Source organism: Euleptes europaea, chromosome 6, assembly GCF_029931775.1.
Source record: "Euleptes europaea isolate rEulEur1 chromosome 6, rEulEur1.hap1, whole genome shotgun sequence".
Lineage (NCBI taxonomy): Eukaryota > Metazoa > Chordata > Lepidosauria > Squamata > Sphaerodactylidae > Euleptes > Euleptes europaea.
The window spans coordinates 41,508,000-41,530,579 of record NC_079317.1 but is presented as its reverse complement, the minus strand read 5'-3'; the positions used below and the strand labels follow the sequence as shown (position 1 = coordinate 41,530,579).

Genomic DNA, 22,580 nt, shown 5'->3' with positions numbered 1-22,580 from the left:
GGGAAAATGGAAATTCAGAGAGACTTTACAGATCAGTTGGTATCTCCACAAGGAATACCTAAAACTGCAGTTTTAATTTGATGTATTGTTTAAAAAGAAATTCAACTGGTGGAAGAAGTGGATTATAAGTGTATGATATATTTTTGCATATTTAATACTATTGTGCATTTTATATAGCATTTTTATTTGAACAGAAACAAAGTAGTTACATTATGTGCTGCAAAATCACTAAGATGTAGTGTAAAACTATATCGAAGCCCACAATTGTCAGGATTGATTAGAACATAAACCATGCCAGCCCCAACCTCAGGGGTTGCCATGTAGCTTCCAGCTGGGCTTGCATGAAAACGTTTATGTGTAACAGTGCTTCCAATGTATGATGTACATATGCAGTTGCTGAACTCTCCATGACGATTGTGGCACTTTTTCAAGCTACTGACACTGCAGAAATGCAGTACCATATATATAGTACCTGCACAGAGCCACAACTGATACTAACTCCTTCAATACAGGCGCAGACAAATTGAGAGCCTGACAACAGTCTTGCATGCAAGAAATAATTGAGTAGAGACTGCTGTCAGGTGCACATCAACACACAGAGGTTGATTTAATTGACTGCCGCATTCTTTGCTTTTGTTCAAATGCACACAGCTCAGATGAATAAGCCCCTTGCTGTTTACTGTGCCTCATGCACCAAGAGGACTGGTTACGTCAGACTACACTGTCTGATTAACAAAAATTCAGGGCTACGTGATACTGAAAATATTTATTCTCCCCACTGTGATATGTTAAAGCTTGGGTACAATATAGTTTTGCAGTAACTGCTTACAGTAATACATTACTACAGTCAATTTGTGTGATTCTGAAACAGCCAACAACTACCATCACACTGTAGTAGGCCTGGGATGTCTTCTAAGAGAACAATTCAGGTTGCCTTCAAATAATTATTGCTGCTTAAACACAATTGGTTTTTATGAAAACTTTAATGAATACAAGATATGACTGCTCCTTAGGGGACAGCAACTTGACCAGCACCTAATCACAGCTTCTTCAACTACCATTCAATGCCAATTTAGCACAAGAATGACAGGTATGCAACACAAAAGCCATAGCCTCTGCCCATAGGATCTTTCATGAGCAGCCTGAGAGCCTTTGGAGGCTGAGCTGACTCTACAACACAAGCAGCAGAACCAAGTTCCCAGGCCTATGATACTATTTGCAGACTCTGAAGTGATTCCCCTGATGGGTCCCCATTTTCCTTGACTTCATAGGGCTACATCAGCTTTGCAACTGTGCACCAGTCGGCTGGAGCTTGTCTGCCTGACAGCTGTCTGTCTTATTCTTCTGCCAATTTTTCCAGGCTGCCCACACACCCCCACCAGTTTACAATATAAACAGTAATATTGATCATAATTAACATGATCTTCTGAAATGTCAAAAATAGGAATAGGAGACAGCGGTCTTCACGTTCAACAAGAAAACCTCACAGCCTCCCAACTGCCAATTGTTTTGTCACCAGAAGCAGTGTTGGTATAGCCTATACATTCCGCCACCTCACCAATGGCAAAGAGTACAAACTGATAAACATTGAGGAAATAATTTGTCCTAATAACCAAATTTCTGATTTAAAAACTGCCGGACAGAAAAGAATTCAGAATTAAGCCTGGTAGTGCAGCCTTACTCTGCTAGATAAAACAATTTCCTGAGAATTTGAATCATAAAGTATATCAAAGCAACTGTTCAAAAGAGATATAGCAATCCTACAGTTCATTACACACTTGCTAGTTTTTTTCCTATTCACTATTTTACAAATATTAGTTGTTGCACTAATTTAAATAATGAAAAACTGGAAAAGGTGAAAAAGCAAGCAATACCCACTACGCTTCAAACTACCAACAGCTCAGTATAACATAAAATTCTTCTAGCTCAAGGCTCTTGCTGAGCTCTTGATTCTAAGGAGTAACTTCGCAGCACCGTACACACACATACACCGACATGCAACTTCATTCTGCTAACTAGAGGCAAGCCAAAAAAAACCATCATTCCAATTTGCTACACCTGGAGCGCAGTGAATTACCACCACATATTGCCTTTAATTGTTGCTTGAAACATATTAGTATGTATAGAAAAGAATACAAAATGAAGCTCAGATGTTCACTGAACACAGTTACTAAGAAAGGTTACTATCACATGCTAGTTGGCAAAAGCATCAAAATAAACTGACCACCTTCCACCTGTTTACATCCTTTACTATTAGGGGAAGCAATTCCTGCAAAACAGAACATCTCAAAATCAAACAATATATAGATTTATGTAAGTAATATTACAATGTCCTTAAATATTAGTGCGAACAGGCTTGTACCTGAGCTGTCAGATCCTCCTTCAGGACTCCCACTGGAATACATCGTGGCCAGCTTCCCATCCAAGATAAATCTGAACCATCCGTTGCTACCATTAGAGAGTTCCAAAGCAGCAGCATCACTCCAAATATACAAGCAGTCTCTTCCTCTAATGATTGACCAGTCCCTCCAGTGATATGGTTTGCCCTGCTGTAGCTCTTTAGCATCTTCCTGAGGTTCATCTTCCTGTAACCAAGACAGACCCAATGAACAACTCCATATGCATGCAAAGTAAACTGCTGAAAGAAACACCATAAGCATATTCATGGGTTACACATTCTTGTATATGGCCTCAGAATTTCAGCAGGCAATATATCTAACTTTAAAATGGATGTTACTTCTTATTTAAAATGTTTTAAGCTGCCTTTCCAACCCTTAGGGCCCCAAGGTGACAAACAATAAAAACATTAAGATTTAACACACATATAAATACGTAAGAACAATTAAAACAGAACACAAACATACACACATATGAATGGAAGGAGAGGTCAATGAGAATCAGTGATGGAACACCAAACACAACAAAAAAGTCTTCACCTGCTGGCAGAAAACAATGGTAGAAGGGGACAAATGAATCTTTCTGGGGGGGAAATTCCATAATATTGGTACCAACATGTTTAGAGTTACTATGACAGATAACACTAAAAAACTGACAAAAGCATGCTTTGGAGACAGATTTGTTTCCTGTTTTTTATCTCATCACCACCAACAACAAAAACAAATAATTGTTCTGGAAAGGAGAGTGTTCATGTAACTTTCCTACCAGCATTATCAACCAATGATAAATGGAAGTTACCCAACAAAGCACTGAATGTGCAGACTGTGGGTTGCTCAGGACTACAGTACCCTCAAATACAGATCAGAACTGGTTTGATAGGCAGTTTTACCCCCTACCCATTAGTCAGTTTCACACTTTTGACAAACACTGTTTAAGAGGGTAAATATGGCTTGTAGGTTGTTCAAAGTAAGCTGGCCTTTGAATATCCACTGTAGTTTTACCTACAGAGTTAATGTAAGAACATAACAAAAGCCATGCTGGATCAGACCAAGGCCCATCAAGTCTAGCAATCTGTTCACACAGTGGTCAAACAGGTTCCCATAACCACACTCAAGTGTGTTATACTGATGCTAGTCAGGCACAAGATTTTCTTCACACGAGACTCTGCAACCAGGAGAGTTGAAAAGCTCATGCCATTTGCCTCCTCATATAAGTCTTCACAAAAAAATCTATCCCTGCTTGAGCTGCACTGACAGTCTAGAATGTATCCAAATAATTAGCTTCCATCTGTTTAGTATACTGCATCACCAAGCACCACAATCAGTCAATTCAAACTCACCAGCAAATTCCTTACTAAACTATTACACTTTTCACTCAAAACTTCAGACAGCCGATGGACAGAAGTAGGGAAGCAACCTGTACTTACTTTCTCTGGTTTAAATTCTTCTTCATTCTCATCATCCGAAGATGGTCCTGCCAGAGTTGACACTTTACTTATTACACCAAGCCTAGCAAGCTGATCCAAAAAAAGATCACCTCCTTTATCAACCAAATCTCTTATGATCTGCAAGGCTAGCAAGTGGCCATCATCATCATCCTGGGGGGAAAAGGAAAAAATTACATAGAAGGCACTAGTACACTTTCTGACAAGCATTCTACACTTAGGAGACACTGGTTGTCCTAACAATCTGAAAACCTCAAAAGAAGCGTGTAATTGTCTCTTTGAACAAACAAAAACCCCACTTACGGCTATTTCACGTGTTACGTAGCAAAAAGATAGTGTTTTACACCAGGCATACAAGCAAACAGCAATCCCCAGCCAGCCTCAGAACTGACAAACAGTATGATACATGTGCAACATACTGTTCAAAAGGCCCTTCAATCAATCCTATTTTCTAGAGGGAAGCACCCATCAGAATAAACTAAGAAACTAAAAAGAAGTGTATTGCACCCTTGGACAACTTGTTTCAATGCTCCATCATTTTTAAATAATATGCATGTCTGATAAATAGGCACTGTGAAGTATTTTCAAGGGTTTTATCACAAAAAAAGAACTGGAGGCCACAAGTAAAATACAAATACCTCTTGATCTAGAACTGTAGCAGTGATCTCCACTAGTACTGTAGGCAAATTGTGACCAGCATCAGAATCACAAACTTCTTTTAGCAAAGCTTCAGAACAAAAATGAATCATTTTTCTGATGAGAGCAAGACTCGCTTTCCTTTAAAAAACAGAAAAATATTATTGTTATTAAACTGAACCAGGAACACTCAAGAGAGAAGTTTTTTTCCACTAGTGCATTGAACTACAACTTAGCACCTTCAGTCAATTATCATCACCAGGGATCAAAACATTTTGATTATGCCCAAATTGTATAATGGTACAAGCCACTGACAGAGTTGGAGCACGGCGGCATTCCATTCTTCTGCTGCCACACCCGAATTGTGTGTAATGTATGAAACCGACAATCAACGCTTGTGCCCTGTGAAAAAAGTGATGCGGCAGTGCCAGGGCAAAAGGCATTCTTATTTGTAACAGGACAGGAAACTGTTCCAGTCCCTGCCCTCCTCACAGGTTTAACAACTCAAGGAAGTGACACGTTAATAAGAAATGAGGTTCTTCATTCTTTAAAGGTTATGCCACTTTCAAGCAAACCCAAGTCTATTTTGAGGTGGGAAGGACAGACTACTAGAAAACCCCACCAACACTAAAACATATATACAATGTTAGGAAGCGGGAAATGCATTTTGCAAAAAGAGTCCTGTTATTCACATGTACACCTGAAGCTGCCTTAACCCAAGCCATACCCCTGGTTCATCAAGGTTAGTACTGACCACCAGCCTTCAGCTCTCCAGAGGTCTTCAACATCATTCCCTATAAGAGCCTTTAAATGGAGATGCTGGAAAATAAACCTGGGGACCCCTTCCGCATGCAACAACAGATACTGTACCACTGAGCCAGGGCCCCACCCCGTGAATGTTGTTATGCACAATTGATTCTACAACCAATTGGTTCTACAACCTCTACATGGTTCTACAACCTCTACATGTGAATTTCTGGAGTTATGTAATTCAACACATGTTGAATCGCTGTACGGTGTGGGCTCAATTTTACAAAACACATCTTATTAGACTAACCATCCAATAATTATCTCCCTCCCCTCTTTTTAATTCTCCTCTGCTGTACCAGCAATATTCTCATTAATGGAATGCCTCACTTAATGGAACCTTAACAGTATTCTTACCTTATTGAAGGCAGCATAGTTTGTTGAAATGTTTGAGCAAACACAGGCAACAGTCTTTTCAAGTATATTGGAGCCATTTCTGGATCACCCTTGGGCTCATTTGATTCTTCCTCATCTTTGTTTGAATCTTTTTTTTTCTTTTCATCTCCTTTGTTAACTGGACACATCCAGTCACCTGCAATTGGTTTAAAGTTTCTATTTAATATTTTTATTTCATATAATCATAAACATGCAAACATACAAATATAACAGGATAAATACAGACAATACATACCCTTACATACACAAACAACACAATACCTATACATAATCTAAGATATACTAAGATAAGCTTTAGCTGAGTGGACATATGAAATTTTGCTTCCCTCTTCCTATCCTCCCTGCAAATACTGTCATATCTTTATAACATGAAATCTATTACTTCATTACACTGGATCTACTGTTTTTTAGTCAATCTTTCTCTCTCATGGTATAACTACTTTGAACATACATAGAAAGCTAACCATTAGTAAATCAATTTAACTATTTGGATAGATTTGTATATATTTAGCCAATTATATTATATACTTTTCTATTGTAGCATTATAACTAGACATTTTCTTTCCAGTTCTACATAGTTTATGGGACATGTGCATAATATAGTTTCCAGGTGTTTTTTTTTTTTTATTCTTCACTGGATCGTTTAAAGTTTTTATAATGAAAACACTTTTAAATGTTCATTTTCCTATGTATTCAATTTAAGTACACATACCACCTACCATATTCATGCACGTGATAAAACTGGCTATAGATGTGGAAAGCCCATGGCATTGTCAAGTAGCCTTAAAAAATTGACCAAAGCACTTTGTCTTCTGTCTGCTACAACAGGAATACCATTTATCCCCCATCTGTTCACTCACTGCTGTCATATGCACATGCGGCTTCATAAAGAACTGGGACTAGGAACTATTCTATATCAGGCCGTTCTCACCACTTTGCTCTTTTGCCTTAAATCCTGCTGAAGTTTATTTTCAGCAAACTGCACTACAGAGTAAAACAGTAATTTTCTGGAATTGAAATGTGTGTGATTATCATTGCTAAATAAGGAATAGGCTTTCCTTGACTACTTCAGTTTTGAAAAAAGGGAAGACAATATACCAGAGACCTTGCAACTCAACTCCTTTTCTGTTTGTTTACTTTGATTGTACTCCAAATTGGTAAACAGAACTCTCAATTCTAAAGTGTTATATTTGAATTAGGTCGTCCATTTACTCTAAATAAGGTAAGCCAACATCTATTTAAACTAACCTGGAGACTGAAGAATAGCCACTACTTCACTGTGCCCCCTTTCACGTGCCTTGTCCAAAGGCGTCTTTCCATCTTCATCTCTCAAATCTGGATTGGCACCATGACGCAAGAGAGTCTTAAAAACAAAAATAAAGATATTAGTACGAAACTTACTTTAATCTAAAAGCTAGTCAGTGTAGAAATAGTACACTTATGGGTTCCTTGGGCCATGATTGCACCTTTTTTAAGCCTAAAGCGATGGAGTAGGAGAAGATGGGAGAAAGTTTGCCTCTATGGATTTCTTGATCACACATACTGTGTATGTGAGCCTGATGTAAAAGTTTTACAGAACTACCCAAGCAACCACACATGAAATTTGCATTTTACATAGTACAAATTCAATTCAAGATACAGATATACTTATTATTTCTACTTCTTAAGAAAACAGTTGACAGAATTCACATCAATTTCAAAATGCATCTCAGTAGAAACAACAGTAAGAATTTATCCCATCCAAACTTATATCTTGGAACTTGACTGATCCAATCAAAAGGTTGGGATGGGTGAAGGATAGAGGGTTTGAAGGGGAGTTTTTGTTTTGTTTAAACACTATTTGCTTTGCCTTTCCTGCAAGCTAGAGGAAATGTGGTAATCTTTTATTATTATTATTCAAAAATGGAAGCAAACAGTTAACAAAAAAATGCACCTTTGCTACTTGTGGTCTTCCAAAGCATGCAGCATAATGTAAGGATGATGACCTTTGACCCCTATTAACATCAGCGCCCCTTTCACAGAGAAATTCAACCTGTTTACAAAAGCAAGAAAGGACACATGTAGAAGAATAGTTTTTTCCATGATTTCTTTTCCACAGAAGATCAAGACATTCATTTATTTGCTTACCATTTCCTGAGTTCCAAAAGCTGAGGCCCAATTTAAGAGAGTTTGCCCTACATCATCCATAAAGTTTACTTCAAAAGCTGAAGGGGGGGGGGAGAAGAGAGATTTTACAAAGTTATCTATTTTTGCAACCAAGTTACCACAACTGACATAAAGAAAGGAAGGAATAAATCTCAGTAAACTACATGGCAAGTTAAATCAAACTTTTAACAACTTCACTTGTACATAGAGAGACATTATTCATGGTTAATGGTCCAATGGCAAATCATGGGGGCTGCTGCTATATAAACAAGCTTAGGCATGCTCAGGTTCACAGGCCTCCCTATCCTCCTGGTTTTCATTGGTTGGCTGTGTGCAAGGGCAGGAGGGAGTGTATGAGCCTGGAAAACTCCCAGGCTCACTCATATAATGACAAACTATGACTTTCTGTTGTTTGTGAACCATATCATGTGAGTCAATCTGGACACCATGACTATCCATACACTCTTATACTTGGATACAATAAAAGTATGTGTTAAGACATCAACTAGAAATCACTATACAGAACAGAATTCTTATGCTTACCTCCTGTGTCTATTGCATCTATTAGCGCATCAGTATCTTTGCTGCGGATGCAATCTATCAGCTGCCGATGGGAACGTTCCCCAGTGCTATCCAGCCTTCGTAATCCTGGGATTCTCCCTGTAGATCCAGCACTGGACTTTGGCAGGGCTTTTCGTCCTTCAAATAGTAGCACCAAAAGAAGATCTACCAAACGCATGGTATCTAGTACACACCTTTCATCACCCTGCAATGCACTCTCTATAGAATCTGGAAGCTCAGATCTTAGGAGATCCTGGAAATAATTAAAAGTCTGAACAATAAAAATATACAGAACTTTAGACAAGCCAAGAAGAATGGGATTTCACATCCACATGAAAATGCTGAATTTTAACAGATTCAAGTCTAGTTAAAAAAAATTAGCAACAAACTACAGTCTAACATTTTAAGGATTTTAAAAAGTGAAATTACAACATGACTAATAGTGACAAAGAAATTCTTACATGGGTTACTACTGGAGAGCCTCTGCAGAGCGTTGATAACAGGCTGACAATAGTGGACACCTGATTGCTCAGTTTAGAGTCTGCAGCTGCAGATGGTGCTCCTGTGCTGCTCCGACCGGGTTTGCATGCTGAAGATGGTCCTGAAACTGTGCCGCCTGCTGCAGCCATGCGAGATAATAGCTCCTCCGTAAGTCCATGTTTGGCTAAAGGTGCTGGATCTACTCCACGGCGTGTAAATCGGTCAGCAAGTGAAGCAAAACACCGCAGCGCACCATCTGAAACCTGAAGAAGACAACTGATAATATACTTAAAATCATTCTTTCAAAGCAAGATCTGATCAGCCACAATTTTCATGAAGAGCCACACAAGAAAACGGAGTTTGATGTAGCCCTTGCTGCAGCATTTTCTGAACTATGTATGGTCTGATCTCTCTAAAAGAGAGCCAGCTTCATGTTAAAATAACATGGCACCATAAAGACTAACAGATGTATTGTGCCCTGGACTAAAACGTTTCAATTCCATGAAATATCTACAGTATCTGTCTCTCACGGGCCAAGAAAGGACAGGCTTGTACTCCCCACCCTGAAGCAACTATTCATCATCAATAGTAATCAATACAAACCTAGCAACTGCCCCTGCAACAAGCCATGGTGCTAACCCTCTCCCCATATCTACAAAAGGAAAACTATCACATGATCCAACATCAACAGCATACCACTAAGGGCTCTTTCATTCATGCTTCCTCTCACTGTGTATATACTAGCATGTGCCAACAATTACTGCCATTTATACTGATCAAGCCAGACAGCCTCTATGTGAGGTAACTGACACAAATCAGACATCTGAAATGGAAACACTCAAAAACCATAGGAAGAACAGTTCAATCTTCCTGAATGTTACAGGCTACCCCATACTTTAGCACAACAACTCAAGATGGTCTCCAGCATGAAGCTGCCACTGCACAGTAATTCATATGCATTTACAGGTTACTTTTGTTTTTTAAAACATTCATCCTAATAACTTTGTGATTGTTCATAACACTACCCTACATTGGCTACTGGAAATATGCTGATACAGCATATTCACATTGTTTATAACAGATGCATCAAATTTATCGGTAAGCTATATATAACGTTGCCATCACTGGCATTATATACGTTACAGTAATTCTGAATCATTTACCTGATGGTCTTCATGTTTCAGCAAACTTGAGAGGGATTCAACACAGATCTCTAAAGAAGAATCCTGAGGTTCCATTTTTCCACATAGTCTCGATACTACAGCCATAGCAGAATGCAAAGTATCTTTATGAACTAGATGCCCACTGTCTCGAATAAATGTCAATACACAGTTCAACCCTCCAGCTTCAAATACAGCACCTGACTCACGGGTACAGATGAGCTCTAATACCTGGGATAAAAATGAAATTATAATTTCTTTTTAAATCACATAATAAACGCAAGAACCATTTCTCCTTCCAAACCTAGTAGCTGTCATTAACTTTTCCCCCTTAAAAATCTATTTGATGTAACATCTGCTTTTGGGCACAAGGAAACCTACTTTATATAGCAGAACACAGAGATTACGTATACACACATAGAACAAAGTAGGAGTCCAGTAGCACCTTAAAGACTAACAAAATTTTTGGTAGAGTATGAGCTTTTGTGAGCCACAGCTTTCTTCAGATACTGAAGAAGTGAGCTGTAGCTCACGAAAGCTCACACCCTGCCAGAAATTTTGTTAGTCTTTAAGGTGCTACTGGACTCCTACTCTTTTCTACTGCTAGTGACAGACTAACACAGCTACCCATCATGACATATAGAACAAAGACAACTAACAATTAGGGAGTTATCTAAAATTGTCAAAATGAAATCACTGATTCTCTGCAAGCAGGAAAGATGATAAAACCAGCAGTTGTAGGAAGGGAAATCCTTTTTTGGATATTAACAAGTATGAAAATCCAGTGAGTCAGAAGGCCCACCTAGTGGTCACTACCATTGAGACAAAAGGCTTCAAGACAGGTGGCCAAGTCAGTGAGTAAAATTTTGAACTACTGTGAAACAGAAAGGTGGCTTGGACCCCACCAAAACTTTTCAACAAAAAGATTTCCATTAGCTAGGATTCGCTCTCTCCTCTCTACCTTCCACTGCAGATCAAAATGCCCCTAAAATGTTGCTCCTGGGGGAAGGAGGACCCCCCCCAGGAACAGCATGAAGGGTGAGTCAGAAGACTGCAGCAGAAGGGAGAACTGGAAAAACTGCCCCCCACTTTTGCCCAAGGAAATGTTAGGAAAAATCAACCCTTTGTTATCTAGAGGGACCATGGCTCAGTGGTAGAACATCTGCTTAGCACCCGGAAGGACCCAGGTTCTATCCCTGGCATCTTTGCTTAAAACCATCAAGAAAGAGATGACAACAAATATTTCTACCCGAGACTCTGAGAGCCTCTGCTAGGCTGTGTAGAGAATACTGACCTTCATGGACCAATGTTCTAATTCAGTATAAGGCAGCTTCATATGTGAATTTAATTTGCAAAAGACTACGTTCCAAGCCAGATGTGCCAGCATGAAGCCTATGTACAGATCTCCCATGTGTTTGTTAATGCAGTTGCAAATGTCTCAGATTCTGGTTGACACATGGAAAGTGCAATACTGATAACCACTTTCATGAGGGAAAAAACACCAAGTGTGAAAATATCCAAGTCTCTGGATCCTGCTTGGCACATTTTGTTATATAAACAGTGTGTTCTGCTAAGGCATCCACTTCAGGCTATCTAGGGATAAGTGCACAAGACTGCTTTTGTTGGTTTGTTTGTTGGCACAAGTTTTGCTATTTTTATTTTGGTTAAAATCTCAAATTCAAAGCCACTAAATTCTGGTCTCATGAGCATGCCACTATTGTAATCATACTTTATATTCATTACGTTTTCTGTTCTGTAGCAAATTACGTACCTTCACACATTGCTCAGCCAAGTCTCTGCTGGTCCTGTTGTTAAGCTCAACAACTACTAAGCGATTACAAAGGGCTTTGATAGCACCATCTACTCCCACAATCCGTCGGGTGCATTCTGCTGATACATCCAAATAATAAGTTATGGCGCGGGCTGTTACTTCTAATACATTGTCTGGAGCACTCTCATCAAGGAAAATTTTGCACAGTGCCGGCAAAAAAGTACGAGGTGGACACCTATTGGAAGAGAGAGGCACATTACCCATCAGCTGCATATACTTGTGTCCCATAGCACATAATTTCTCATACATAGAAGTCATTAACACTAGATTAACATCCAGATTGGGGTTCCCCAACAAAGTGCCCGTGGGTGTCATGGCACCAACCAGTACCTTCCTTGGTGCCTGTTCAGTGTTCTTGGAAAGAGAGCCAGCATGGTGTAGTGGTTAAAGGCAGTGATTTGAAGCAGTGGAGTCTGATCTGGAGAACTGGGTTTGATTCCCCACTCCTCCACATGAGTGGCAGAGGCTAAACTGGTGAACTGGATTTCCCCCACACACACACTCCTACACATGAAGTCATCTGAGTGACCTTGGGCTAGTCACATTCTCTCAGCCCCAACTACCTCACAGGGTGTCTGTTGTGGAGAGGAGAAGGGAAGGTGATTGTAAGCAGGTTTGATTCTTCCTTAAGTGACAGAGGAAGTCAGCATATAAAAACCATATCTTCTTCGCCACAGACCATCCCCACCGCCGTACAGATTTTTAAAAAATGTTTTTTGACCCCTAGCAACCCCACAAGGATCTGTGCTAAATGACTAGGTAGGCCACCTTATCCATTACCTCTCACCCCCCTCCATGGGGAGGGAAAGCCCTTTCTGCCTTTGGTCCTGGGTGTCTGGCACTGCCAGGGATAGGAGAAAAACGCCTCCCCATGCAAGCCAGCAGGCTTCTTTTGTCCCAGAAGCTGCCATTGCCAGGACAGAGAAGACTTCCCCTCTCCCATGCACACCAGTTTGTTCTCAGGAAGGTCCTGCTGCTAGGAACAGGGGGGAAAACTTCCTTCTGCTCTGCTTTGAATTTTTCATGTTTATGGCATAATTTGAATTTTTCATGTTTATGGTGTAATGCTGACAACAGCTTTATTATGTAAAAAAGTGGTTTGCCTGTCCAAAATTGAAATGATACTAATACTAAAACAAAAAACACAGTGGAGTTGCAGGATTGGACTGCACAGTTGAAACCCTCAATGCACTTAACTGGACATTTTGTTGAAATTTGGAAAGCCGGTGATACACAGGAAGGGCCTGTAGCTCACTAGTAAACCATAGGCTTGGTATCCTGTTGAACAGCACTTCTTCACAAGACCACTGCCTGAAATGCTTGTTTATTTATTTGTTTATACCTCACTTTTCTCCCCAAAGAGGAGTGGGGGCCCAAAGAGTCTTGCAAGATTCTCCCCTTCTTCATTATATCCTCACAACCACTCTGTGAGGAAGGTTAGGCTGTTAATATGTGACTTGCTCAAGGTCACCCAGCAGCCTGAGAGACAGACTAGGGATTCAAACCAGGGTCTCCCAGATCCGAGTCTGCATTCTAACCACTATAACACTTTGGCTCTGTTGAAAAGCTGCTATCAGAGTTATGCAAAACTCTCACTTTACTATTTTTAGGTTGGGTCCACCTCCCATGGCAGCAATTTTGTGGCTGGCTTGGCCCCTTCAGCAGCCATTTTGTGGTGGTGCCCGCAACACTTTGTCAGATGTCCAGTGGTGCCTGCAGACTCAAAAACATTGGGGACCCTGATCTAGACTGCTTTTCAAACCACATTATGGGAATCATATTTGCAGCTACAATTATAAATCCCATTCTAAACACATTATCTAGAATGAAAAATAAACTAGGTAGCAGGTTGCTTTTATAAACAATATATTATATATTCCATAGCTGACCTACACACAAAATGAAATAATGAATAGTAATTCAAAACAAATTCTCTAGAGCAATGTCAGAACATTCTCCATGTCTGCAGCATATGATCGCACATCACAGTCCTCCTAGTCTTAATACCCTAAAATTAACATTTCATTGTATCGAACAGTCCTGACCATTTGCCCACAGGAGGAATGGTATGTATTCTCGTTTTGTTCTCTGCAAAGTTCTCTTACAAATTCAGGGATTAAAGGCTAAATGCTTTGCATTTCATAATGAAATGTAAGAACGTTAGTTTGACCATGTTTGCATAGATGCAAATAACCATCAAATTAATGTACTAATGTAACACTGCATTAAGAGAACGGGCATTTTATCAGGAAAACACAAAGGTAAAACCAAACACTTTGTCATTATTTCCTAATGCTACTGTCGTGGGAAAACTATATGGAACTTCCTTTAAATGTCACAAGGTGGTCTGTGACAGAGTAGGATTTAAATGGTTAATCCTTAAGGCATCACAAAGCATTTCATTTGCAGCAGACGAATGCAATGCAGCTACCTTTCTGGAATTCCTCCATATGGTGACTTTCCCATGTACCATGGAGTTTAATGCTCACCATTCAGAGTGGCACACACTACATCAGGGTTTGGCAAATCCCAGGTGCCAGGGCTCCTAGGAATTTCATTGTGGTGTCTAGTATTTTCAGCCCTTGTTTATTCCAAGAGGCTCTTAGTGATTCTCAGTACAAGTAAAAAGCTTATTTAGGTGTGGGATAACGGTTAGCTTTTTGTTGTGATAACAACTAGGGTTGCCCCGTATTTATTTATATGGTACAACACTTTTATCATAGCTTTTAAAAAATGACAAGAACTTGTGGAGAGGTTAGGATTAGGTTTTAGGGTAGCATGGTCATTAAAATAGAAATCACTGAAGGCTGGAAAATAAGTCTGGCTCCTAAAATTTTTGGGTGGCTCAAAGATGAAGAAAATTTATCAAGGCCTGTGCTACATGATCTGATACAAACTACATTAGGAACATTTCCAAGCTGCATGGATATAAGCCAACTGGCACAGACGCTGTCACATGAAATGACTTGTCAGTTTCTCTGGTGGTCTTAAGCCACTGATGATTTGAGTTAACCTGGAAGACTGTGAACCTTTACTACTATTATTTTTATAGTATCATCAGGGGAAATAGAACCTTATGAAGCATAATAAAATAAACAGAAGATATCCCTAGGCCAGAGAAGCAACCTGTAGAAGGTGAGAAAATATATCAAAGGTAATTGAGAACTCTTCCCCAAAATGCAGATGTATCCAAAGAAAGGCAAGAGAATGAAAAAAGCAACATTTACTAAGGCTCTTTTCACTGGTCTTATGGCTTTCCCTAAGAAGTATTAACTTGACTAACAGTGCAATCTGGAACGGTAACACTTTCTAAGCCCGTTGACTTCAAGGGACTTTGAAGGGTGCAACTCTGCTTAGGACTGCACTGTAAGTCCATCAGCCCTAAAGAACATAGGCTGAGTTCTGTATCTTAGGACAGATTGCAATTGAATAATGAATGATAAAGGCTGAGGGAAGAAGGTTCCAGTTCACCCTGGCCCTTCTCTTCCCACCAGGATGCTCCTTCCTCCCCACTCTCTCCAGCCTCTGCTCTGAAGACAGGAGCAGCCTCATCTCCTCCTTCCTGGCCTACAGCTTTCAGAGTTTAAACAGTCCCTCATATTCTTTTTATGCCTCATCCCCTAATTCCTGACCCACAGGCCCAGCTCATCACACAGGATCTTCTCCTCCCCCTCCAGCTAGGGCAAGGCTCCTACAGTGCAACTGGAGGGACTCGCCCAGTCCTGGACACATTACTACCTTAAATATTACCAACAACGGGACAATTATTACCAGTAGTCACTTAGCTGCAAGTGTCCAGGTTACACTGGCTGAGTTCTGTATCTTAGGACAGATTGCAATTTAATAATGAATGATAAAATGTTTAAAGTACAATGGTTTCTTCTATTTAAAGAACGTTTAATTCTGAGACCAGTACTTAACCTAATGCTCCCCTCAGATAGTTTCTACATGTTGTTTTAAAGTTTACAAGCAGTCAAGTATATAGACAAAACAGTGCAAAGCATGACTTTTTTTACTATGAGAATTGAGGAACTATGGTTGTGCATAAACCTTATTATAAACTGCAGCACTGTAGTATTTCAAACTCCTACTTAAGACTTAACATTTTAAAAGCTGATTTCTAAAAGATGAACAGATGTTTATTAAAAGAAACAAAAAGCCATTATGATGTTCCAATAAATTTTTAAAAAATGCTTTTGAGTAATACAAACCACTAAAATCCCAATGGACCTCAGCCATCTACTCACTACACAGACCCCCCACACAGTTAAGTATTCAAACAAGATATACAAAAGTAATTTCATTATGAGGTTTAAATGCTGTAATTTCCTCAACTGTGGTTTAACACATACTTATATTTAGAGTCAGGGACCTTCCTAAGAAGGAAATTGGTGTGTTTGAAAAAGGTTTTTATTGCAACTGTAACTGAGACTGCTCCTATATTCTGTCTTGGATGCCATGAACTTATGGCTTATCAGTAACAGCTTTGTCACCATAATAGCCTACACTTACATTAGTACCCCCTCACCTACATTTTGAAAACGTTACAAAGGGTTAGCCAGTTTCACAAAAGCCCAGTCTTTAATTGTTTTGGTTGCAGAACCTTCACTTCAAGAACAGATAAAAGTAGAGAAGAGGTGACAAAAGAGAAGCATGACTGTTTACAACATTATAAATAACTGATAGAGAAAAAAATAGATTGGAAAACCACTCCCAGCATTCCAATTCTTAAAAATACCCATCAGATCGGTAAAACTACAGCAGAGCAAACAAGTTCCACAATGTGCAAAGAAGACAATGAAAGATAACCATGGCCTATGGCACTTGTGCTACAGAACCTGAGGCATCAGGCAACTAATTAAGTAACTGCAGGACTATCCCCAACATGGTCTCCAATTAATTCACATCTGGCTTTTTTATCCAAAGCAAACTGAGCTGCAGGGGCCACTGCTTTGTCTTCCAGAGTAAGGCCTGTAAGTTACAAAGGGATCTATATTATCTATCCTTCTTAGCAACAACTTAAGGTTTCAGAACCTAGAATGCTGGTACTTTTGCTAAACCCAGAAAATGTTTCATATGATAAGGAAGCCGAATAACCAAACATGAACAACATATTCCAAATGAAGAGTAGGCCCAAGTACAAATGGTTTAAGCAGACAAAGTTTCTAAAGCTAATTGTCAAACTGCAAAGCTCCATCACAGTAAATCTTTAGCATTTCACATCAGATGTTTTGCTGTATGACATTAAAATATATGTGCATGAAGGTTGTTCAAAAATCTGAAATCTTTAAGGGGAAAAAACCCGACAGGGGGATTAACTTCTCCCCTATTAACAGAAGTGTACCTCTAGCTTTAAAAAAAGAAAACCAAATGCCCTCAGTGATTGCCAATTGAAGCCTTGGTTTCTGTAAGTAAAAGGCAAGAGGAGAGGGTAGAGCCCTTTCCAGGCATGTTTTGGCCTTTGAGAGAGGACTCCTCGGGGACAGGCCCAGCATTTTGAAAACAAAAGGCAGGTGGAGGGCCAACTCCAGGGTTATTCTGGCCTCCCAGTTTACCCCTGTTCCACAACCTCTGCTCTGGAAGTATGACAAGGGAGCCAGGCCAAGCAGCTACAACCCAGCAAATTGCTATCATTCAATAAGTGCTACTCACTCAGGTGCAGCAGTAGCTACCAAACAACCTGCCTAGGACCAGCGACAGCCTCCTCAAAACTTGCATAGCTTGGCTGGGCCGAGCAGTGGCTACCACACATCTCACCTGAGTCACTTGCTACTTAGACAGAGAGGGTGCCAGGGCAAGGGAAGGAAGGTGATGTGATGCAGTACTTAAATTGTCAGGCTAGGATCCAGGAAACCCAGGTTCAAATCCCCACTCTACTACGGAAGCTTGCTGGGTGACCTCGGGCCAGTCATGCTCTCTCATTCTAATCTACTTCATCATGTTGTTGTAAGGATAAAATGGAGGACAAAAGAATTATGTAAACTGCTTTGGGTCCCCATTGGGAAGAAAGGTGGGGTATAAATGAAGTAAATAAAGGAAACTGAAGACTGGGGGGAAATAAAAGAAAGGTAGGTTGGTAAGAAGGAAGAAGAGAAGGAAGCAAGGAAATGGGAAAGGATATGGGGGCTATGGATAGGATTGCACTGTCAAAGTAAGTTAAGATTATTTACACTTGAATACAGATATAAAACTCTGCTTTGTAAGAACAGGTGAGGCATTCATATGTTATTTTTTCTCATGCTTTGTGGTTTCTTAGGCCCTCCCATCACAAAAAAAGGTTTACTGACTCTTGGCATATACTTTTAATTAAAACTAAACAGCTTTGCTAGCTCTTTAAAATGAAAAGAAAAAAAAACATTTGTTTTAGGTATAGAGTTTGAAAGGAAAAACAGTTCAGTCTATATTTTACAGTGCCCTTTCTTATTTTTGCCTTCCTCCCCAAAATACAAAGTGTTTAGAATTGTATTTCTTTTTCTTATTGAACCAAATCATGTAAGAAGCACCTAAAGCTATAATACAGGCCCTCAGAAGATCTGAGCATGTACTGAAAGAAACATGCTCCAGGAAAGCAACTGCTACAGCAGCCTCTGGTACTTTCCGAGAACCTGTTGTCAATAACAACAGTGTCCAGACCCTAATTTGAAAACCAGCTTCAATACAGCTGCCCTCCTTGACCATCCATGTATGGATCATCAGTGGTGCCAATGAATTATGTTGACACGGAGACCAGTGCAAGCAATGTTGATCATACAATACCTTGCTAGAATAAATTCTGGGAGGCAGGATCCCAGCAACATTTTTCCATTATGAGGAGGAGGAGGATCAGCTGGTATAAGCCTACATAAGGATATCATAAGGAAAATCCACTTACGTTTCAAAGCATCGATCCACATTGTCTGACATCAAAAGCAGCATACACAACTGCTCCAGTGCTATTAGTTGCATGTCTCTTTCATCTCCTTGACCCATCTGCAGCCACTCGAGCAATGTGTCTGGGTCCACATCTGCCATGATTTTAGAGTTGCCTTGTTTTCAAATCTAACAGTAACTGAAGAAATCTTTTAAAATATCCAATAAGAATAACTTGATCACAATAAATTTTCCACTCTGCTAAGATTCCAGGTTTTCAGTCTTCACCTGAAAAGAAAGAAATAGGTCTATCAAGCAATGTATAGTTAATTTTCCAGTTTTGCCTTCCTAACCTATTACTCGGGATGCATACAATCTGCACTTGAACACCAAACCTGGTAACTTGTATATGTGACATATATTAGCACATCTTTATTTAATTGAGCAGTCTTCATTTTGCTTCTATTGGTCAACAGATAAAGTAAGGAAGCTATACACAGTGCACTGAAATGCCATCCCTAATTTACAGAAATCCTAGTTTCTGGTTTTTGAGATTTCACAAGATATTGTTGACACTTTCACACCTATTTTTGCAACCATAACACTTTCCAAATTTACTTTAAATGTAATGCTGTCCCTGGGATGCAGTGCCACTAGAATAATATTCATGCCCTGCAGATTTTTCCAACCTATGTTTGTGATGCTCTATTATCTTCTACCAGAGGTGTAAAAATTGTGTGTCTGATCGCTCAGGCAACTACAAACATGTTAGTGCCTAAAAATCTGAGACAGCTGCCGCCTAAATTCTTGTACTGGTTCTTGAGAATTTGAAATGTTTTCCAACCCTGACTCTAAAGATCTCACCCTGTTATATGTCCATTTCTATGTCAAGAAATAGCTGTAATTCCAATTTCTATGCTGATTATGGCCTTGAGACTGTAACATCAATTCCAGTGGCTGCATCAGCACAACAAGGTAAGGGAACACTACCAAATGCCACTAATAGAAACAATGAAGTGGTGCTGCAGTCCCTGCATGCATTTGTTTGCTGGAGCAACATCACACAATTATACAGATGGGTAAATTAAACATCAGGGGAGGGGGAAGAGGACACTTGTTGAACAGCAGAATTCCAAAAGATTAAGTAGAACTAACATTCACTTCCTAAATAATAATCTACTATTCTTACAACAGAAACATTTATGATTTCTACTACCATAGCAGCATCTGCGATTTCTCTCTCCATTTGCAGCTTTAGGCGATAAACTATCTAAGTAATGATCAACAAGCCAAGCAAACTGAAAACACAATTGAAATGAAATCCAAAAGACTCAGAAGGACTCTTTAGCCTTAAAAATAGTTAGAACAGTTTTAGGTTATGACTAAATGCTGAGATACTTAAGACGAGGAAGGAAAAAAAGTGAATTTTTCTTTTAACCCCTTCACCTTTTATTCCTTATTCATCTAGGTAAAACTATCCCTGAAATATGCTATAAGTATGAGGCACAATAAATTGTTAAAATGGAATATGTATCACAACCCTACGCATGTTTGCTCACTACAAAAATCCCATTGAGTTCAGTGGGCTTACTTCCTAATCAGTGTGTTTAGAAGTGCAGTTTAATCCTATTATTTCCCAATCTGCCATTTGGCCTAGTAGTTTTCACTTCAGGGATAAATATCTCCTATATGGTTTGCTGGAGCCAGGAACACTGAATTAGAACATCTAATGCTTAAAAATTCTCCATCTGTAAGTTTGCAGAGTTGCTTATATACCAGGAGTCTTTATTGGGGGGGGGGGGTCTCAGAAGCTCTTTCACTGTACTCTAGCACAAATACCTAGTTTGTAATGTTCATTCTGCTACTAGACCAGTACAATCAGTAACACTGCACAATATGCCAGACATGGAAAAGATGGTTCTGAGTAGTTGATCTCAGTAAAATATTCCCTCCAGCACATTCCTTTTATCTTCCTAAAATGCATATATATTACAAAGATGCCAAAGGTTAAAAACTACACCAAGTATTTCTCTGTCAACCATAATACTGGGAAAAGGAAGAGGGGAGGGGGGGAATATCTCTCCCAACAATTGTGGTCTTGACCAAATGCTCACTGGACAAAGTCTGCCTGTGTGTTTACTTGTGATCAGTTAGTGATTAAAAGCCAACATCGTTTAAGAGCACAAAAAAGGAACTCTAAAAGAATTAGGAATACAAAACCCAACCCAATCCTAAACAAAACTGTAAAATCTGTCTCTGCAATTCCAAGCAAAACATGTTTGAGATCAAAGAATAAACCCAGCACTACTTTCTATACGTTTGGGTTTTTAAAAACAGGTGAAGCAGTCCTACATCCCTACATACAGCACAAAAGTAAATTAACCCAAGAAGCACTAAGTGCTCGACTGAGATTGCCTGCTTGGGTTATCAGTACACTCCACTGTGAAAGTAAAAATTTAAAGCCACAAGCAGGAGACAAAATTGATCCACATTTTATTTCACTATTAAACAGAGAAGAAAGCACAACTCAGCGGCGTGGCACATGTTTTTCAGGCTCGAAGTCCCACATTCAATGCCTGGCATCTCTAGTTAAAAGCCTGAAGGAGCGCCCCCCACCCCTTTTAAGCTGCGAACTACCCAAGACCCCGAGAAACCACCATCAGCCCGAGTAGAAAGGACTGCGTGAAAAGAGCTGCTGGTCTGACCACGTTCACTTGGCGCCCACTTTAGTAAGCCTAAATAAAGCGAATGCCGCGCAAGGCGACCAGGATCGCCCTACGGACTTCTGCGCGCCTCCCTCGGATCCAAAAATAATCCCTTCCCTCCCCAATTCTGGGGAAGGGAGGGGCACAGCGATGAACAGCAGGATACAGCGGTCGGAAGGGAAGTCATTAATCCCTCCTCGACGGTCAGGCCCAGAACCGGCGTCCTGAGAAAGCTGGATGGAGCCACACACGGGCACCTGCCCCGCCTCTCCTTCAACCAGGCCGAGAGGGCCCGAGGAGACAACCAGGCTCTCCGGCGCCCCTTGAATACGGCCAGGAGGTCCCCCTGGGCCCAAGCGGCCACCCCCCTCCCTTCACCAACCTCCTGTTTCCAGCCCCCCCCCCCCGTTTCCCCAGGCCTATCGGCCACCCCGCGCCGGGGCTCTGCGTGGTTCCCCTCTCCTCCGGTCCCCTTCCGTCCCCGGGAGCGGCCACCCCCCCCGCGAGGCCTGACCCGCCACCACCCTGGGCTCGCCCCCCAAAACAAGAGCGCTTCCCACCTCGCTCGCCCGGAAAAGCCGCGGCGCTCGCGTGGCCTACAAGCCGCAGGCCTCACAGGGTGACCCGGCCTGGCGCTTAGGAAAGGCCGGCGCCAGGCTCCGGGTCCTCGGCCGCAGCGCCCCGTTTCCTCCTCCTCCTCCGCTCCTGGACTTACCTCGGCGTCCTGGACCCTTCCCTCCGCCGCCGCCCCTCCGCCGCTTTCCGGTTCCTTCCCCCTCAGTCCACATCCAAACAGTGCCGTACCCCGTCCATCTTGATCCTCCCGGCGGAGGATTGGGGAAGGGGGGGGGGTTCCGAGCGCCACAGACACGAGAGGAGGAGGAGCCCGCCAGCCTCGGAGTCGCTCTCGGGCTGAATTCCGGCGGCGATGCGGCAGACGGCCACGGGGGGCGCTGCGGCCACCCGCTCGCCCCGTCATCCCTTTTGTACACAGTCTACGCCACAGCAAACTTCCCCGCTTGTTTCCCGAGAAAGCCCTTTGTGGTTTCTTCCTCTACACGTGTCTAAAACGGGCTAGGTCCGGTTGCATTCCGGCGGAGGTGCGGCCGGCAGGCAGGCAGCCAGGGGAGGCGCTGCCGCCGCCGCCACCCTCGCCCCGCTTTCCCTTT

General features: G+C 41.1%; 1 protein-coding gene across 1 annotated transcript in view; it reads right to left on the bottom strand.

The window, feature by feature from the left end:
- The window catches only part of HECTD1 (HECT domain E3 ubiquitin protein ligase 1), a 53,297-nt gene extending 34,309 nt beyond the window's left edge, over positions 1-18,988 (bottom strand). The window contains exons 1-12 of the mRNA XM_056852115.1: positions 18,729-18,988; positions 11,798-12,032; positions 10,030-10,257; positions 8,848-9,129; positions 8,369-8,639; positions 7,808-7,884; positions 7,614-7,712; positions 6,929-7,043; positions 5,642-5,816; positions 4,480-4,618; positions 3,824-3,994; positions 2,363-2,585 (exon numbers count right to left, since the gene is read on the bottom strand). Of these exons, the coding sequence (XP_056708093.1) occupies positions 2,363-2,585; positions 3,824-3,994; positions 4,480-4,618; positions 5,642-5,816; positions 6,929-7,043; positions 7,614-7,712; positions 7,808-7,884; positions 8,369-8,639; positions 8,848-9,129; positions 10,030-10,257; positions 11,798-12,032; positions 18,729-18,868 (2,155 nt within the window). The 5' untranslated portion in view covers positions 18,869-18,988. The remainder of the gene's footprint in view (positions 1-2,362; positions 2,586-3,823; positions 3,995-4,479; positions 4,619-5,641; positions 5,817-6,928; positions 7,044-7,613; positions 7,713-7,807; positions 7,885-8,368; positions 8,640-8,847; positions 9,130-10,029; positions 10,258-11,797; positions 12,033-18,728) is intronic.
- Positions 18,989-22,580: the final 3,592 nt, after the last annotated feature.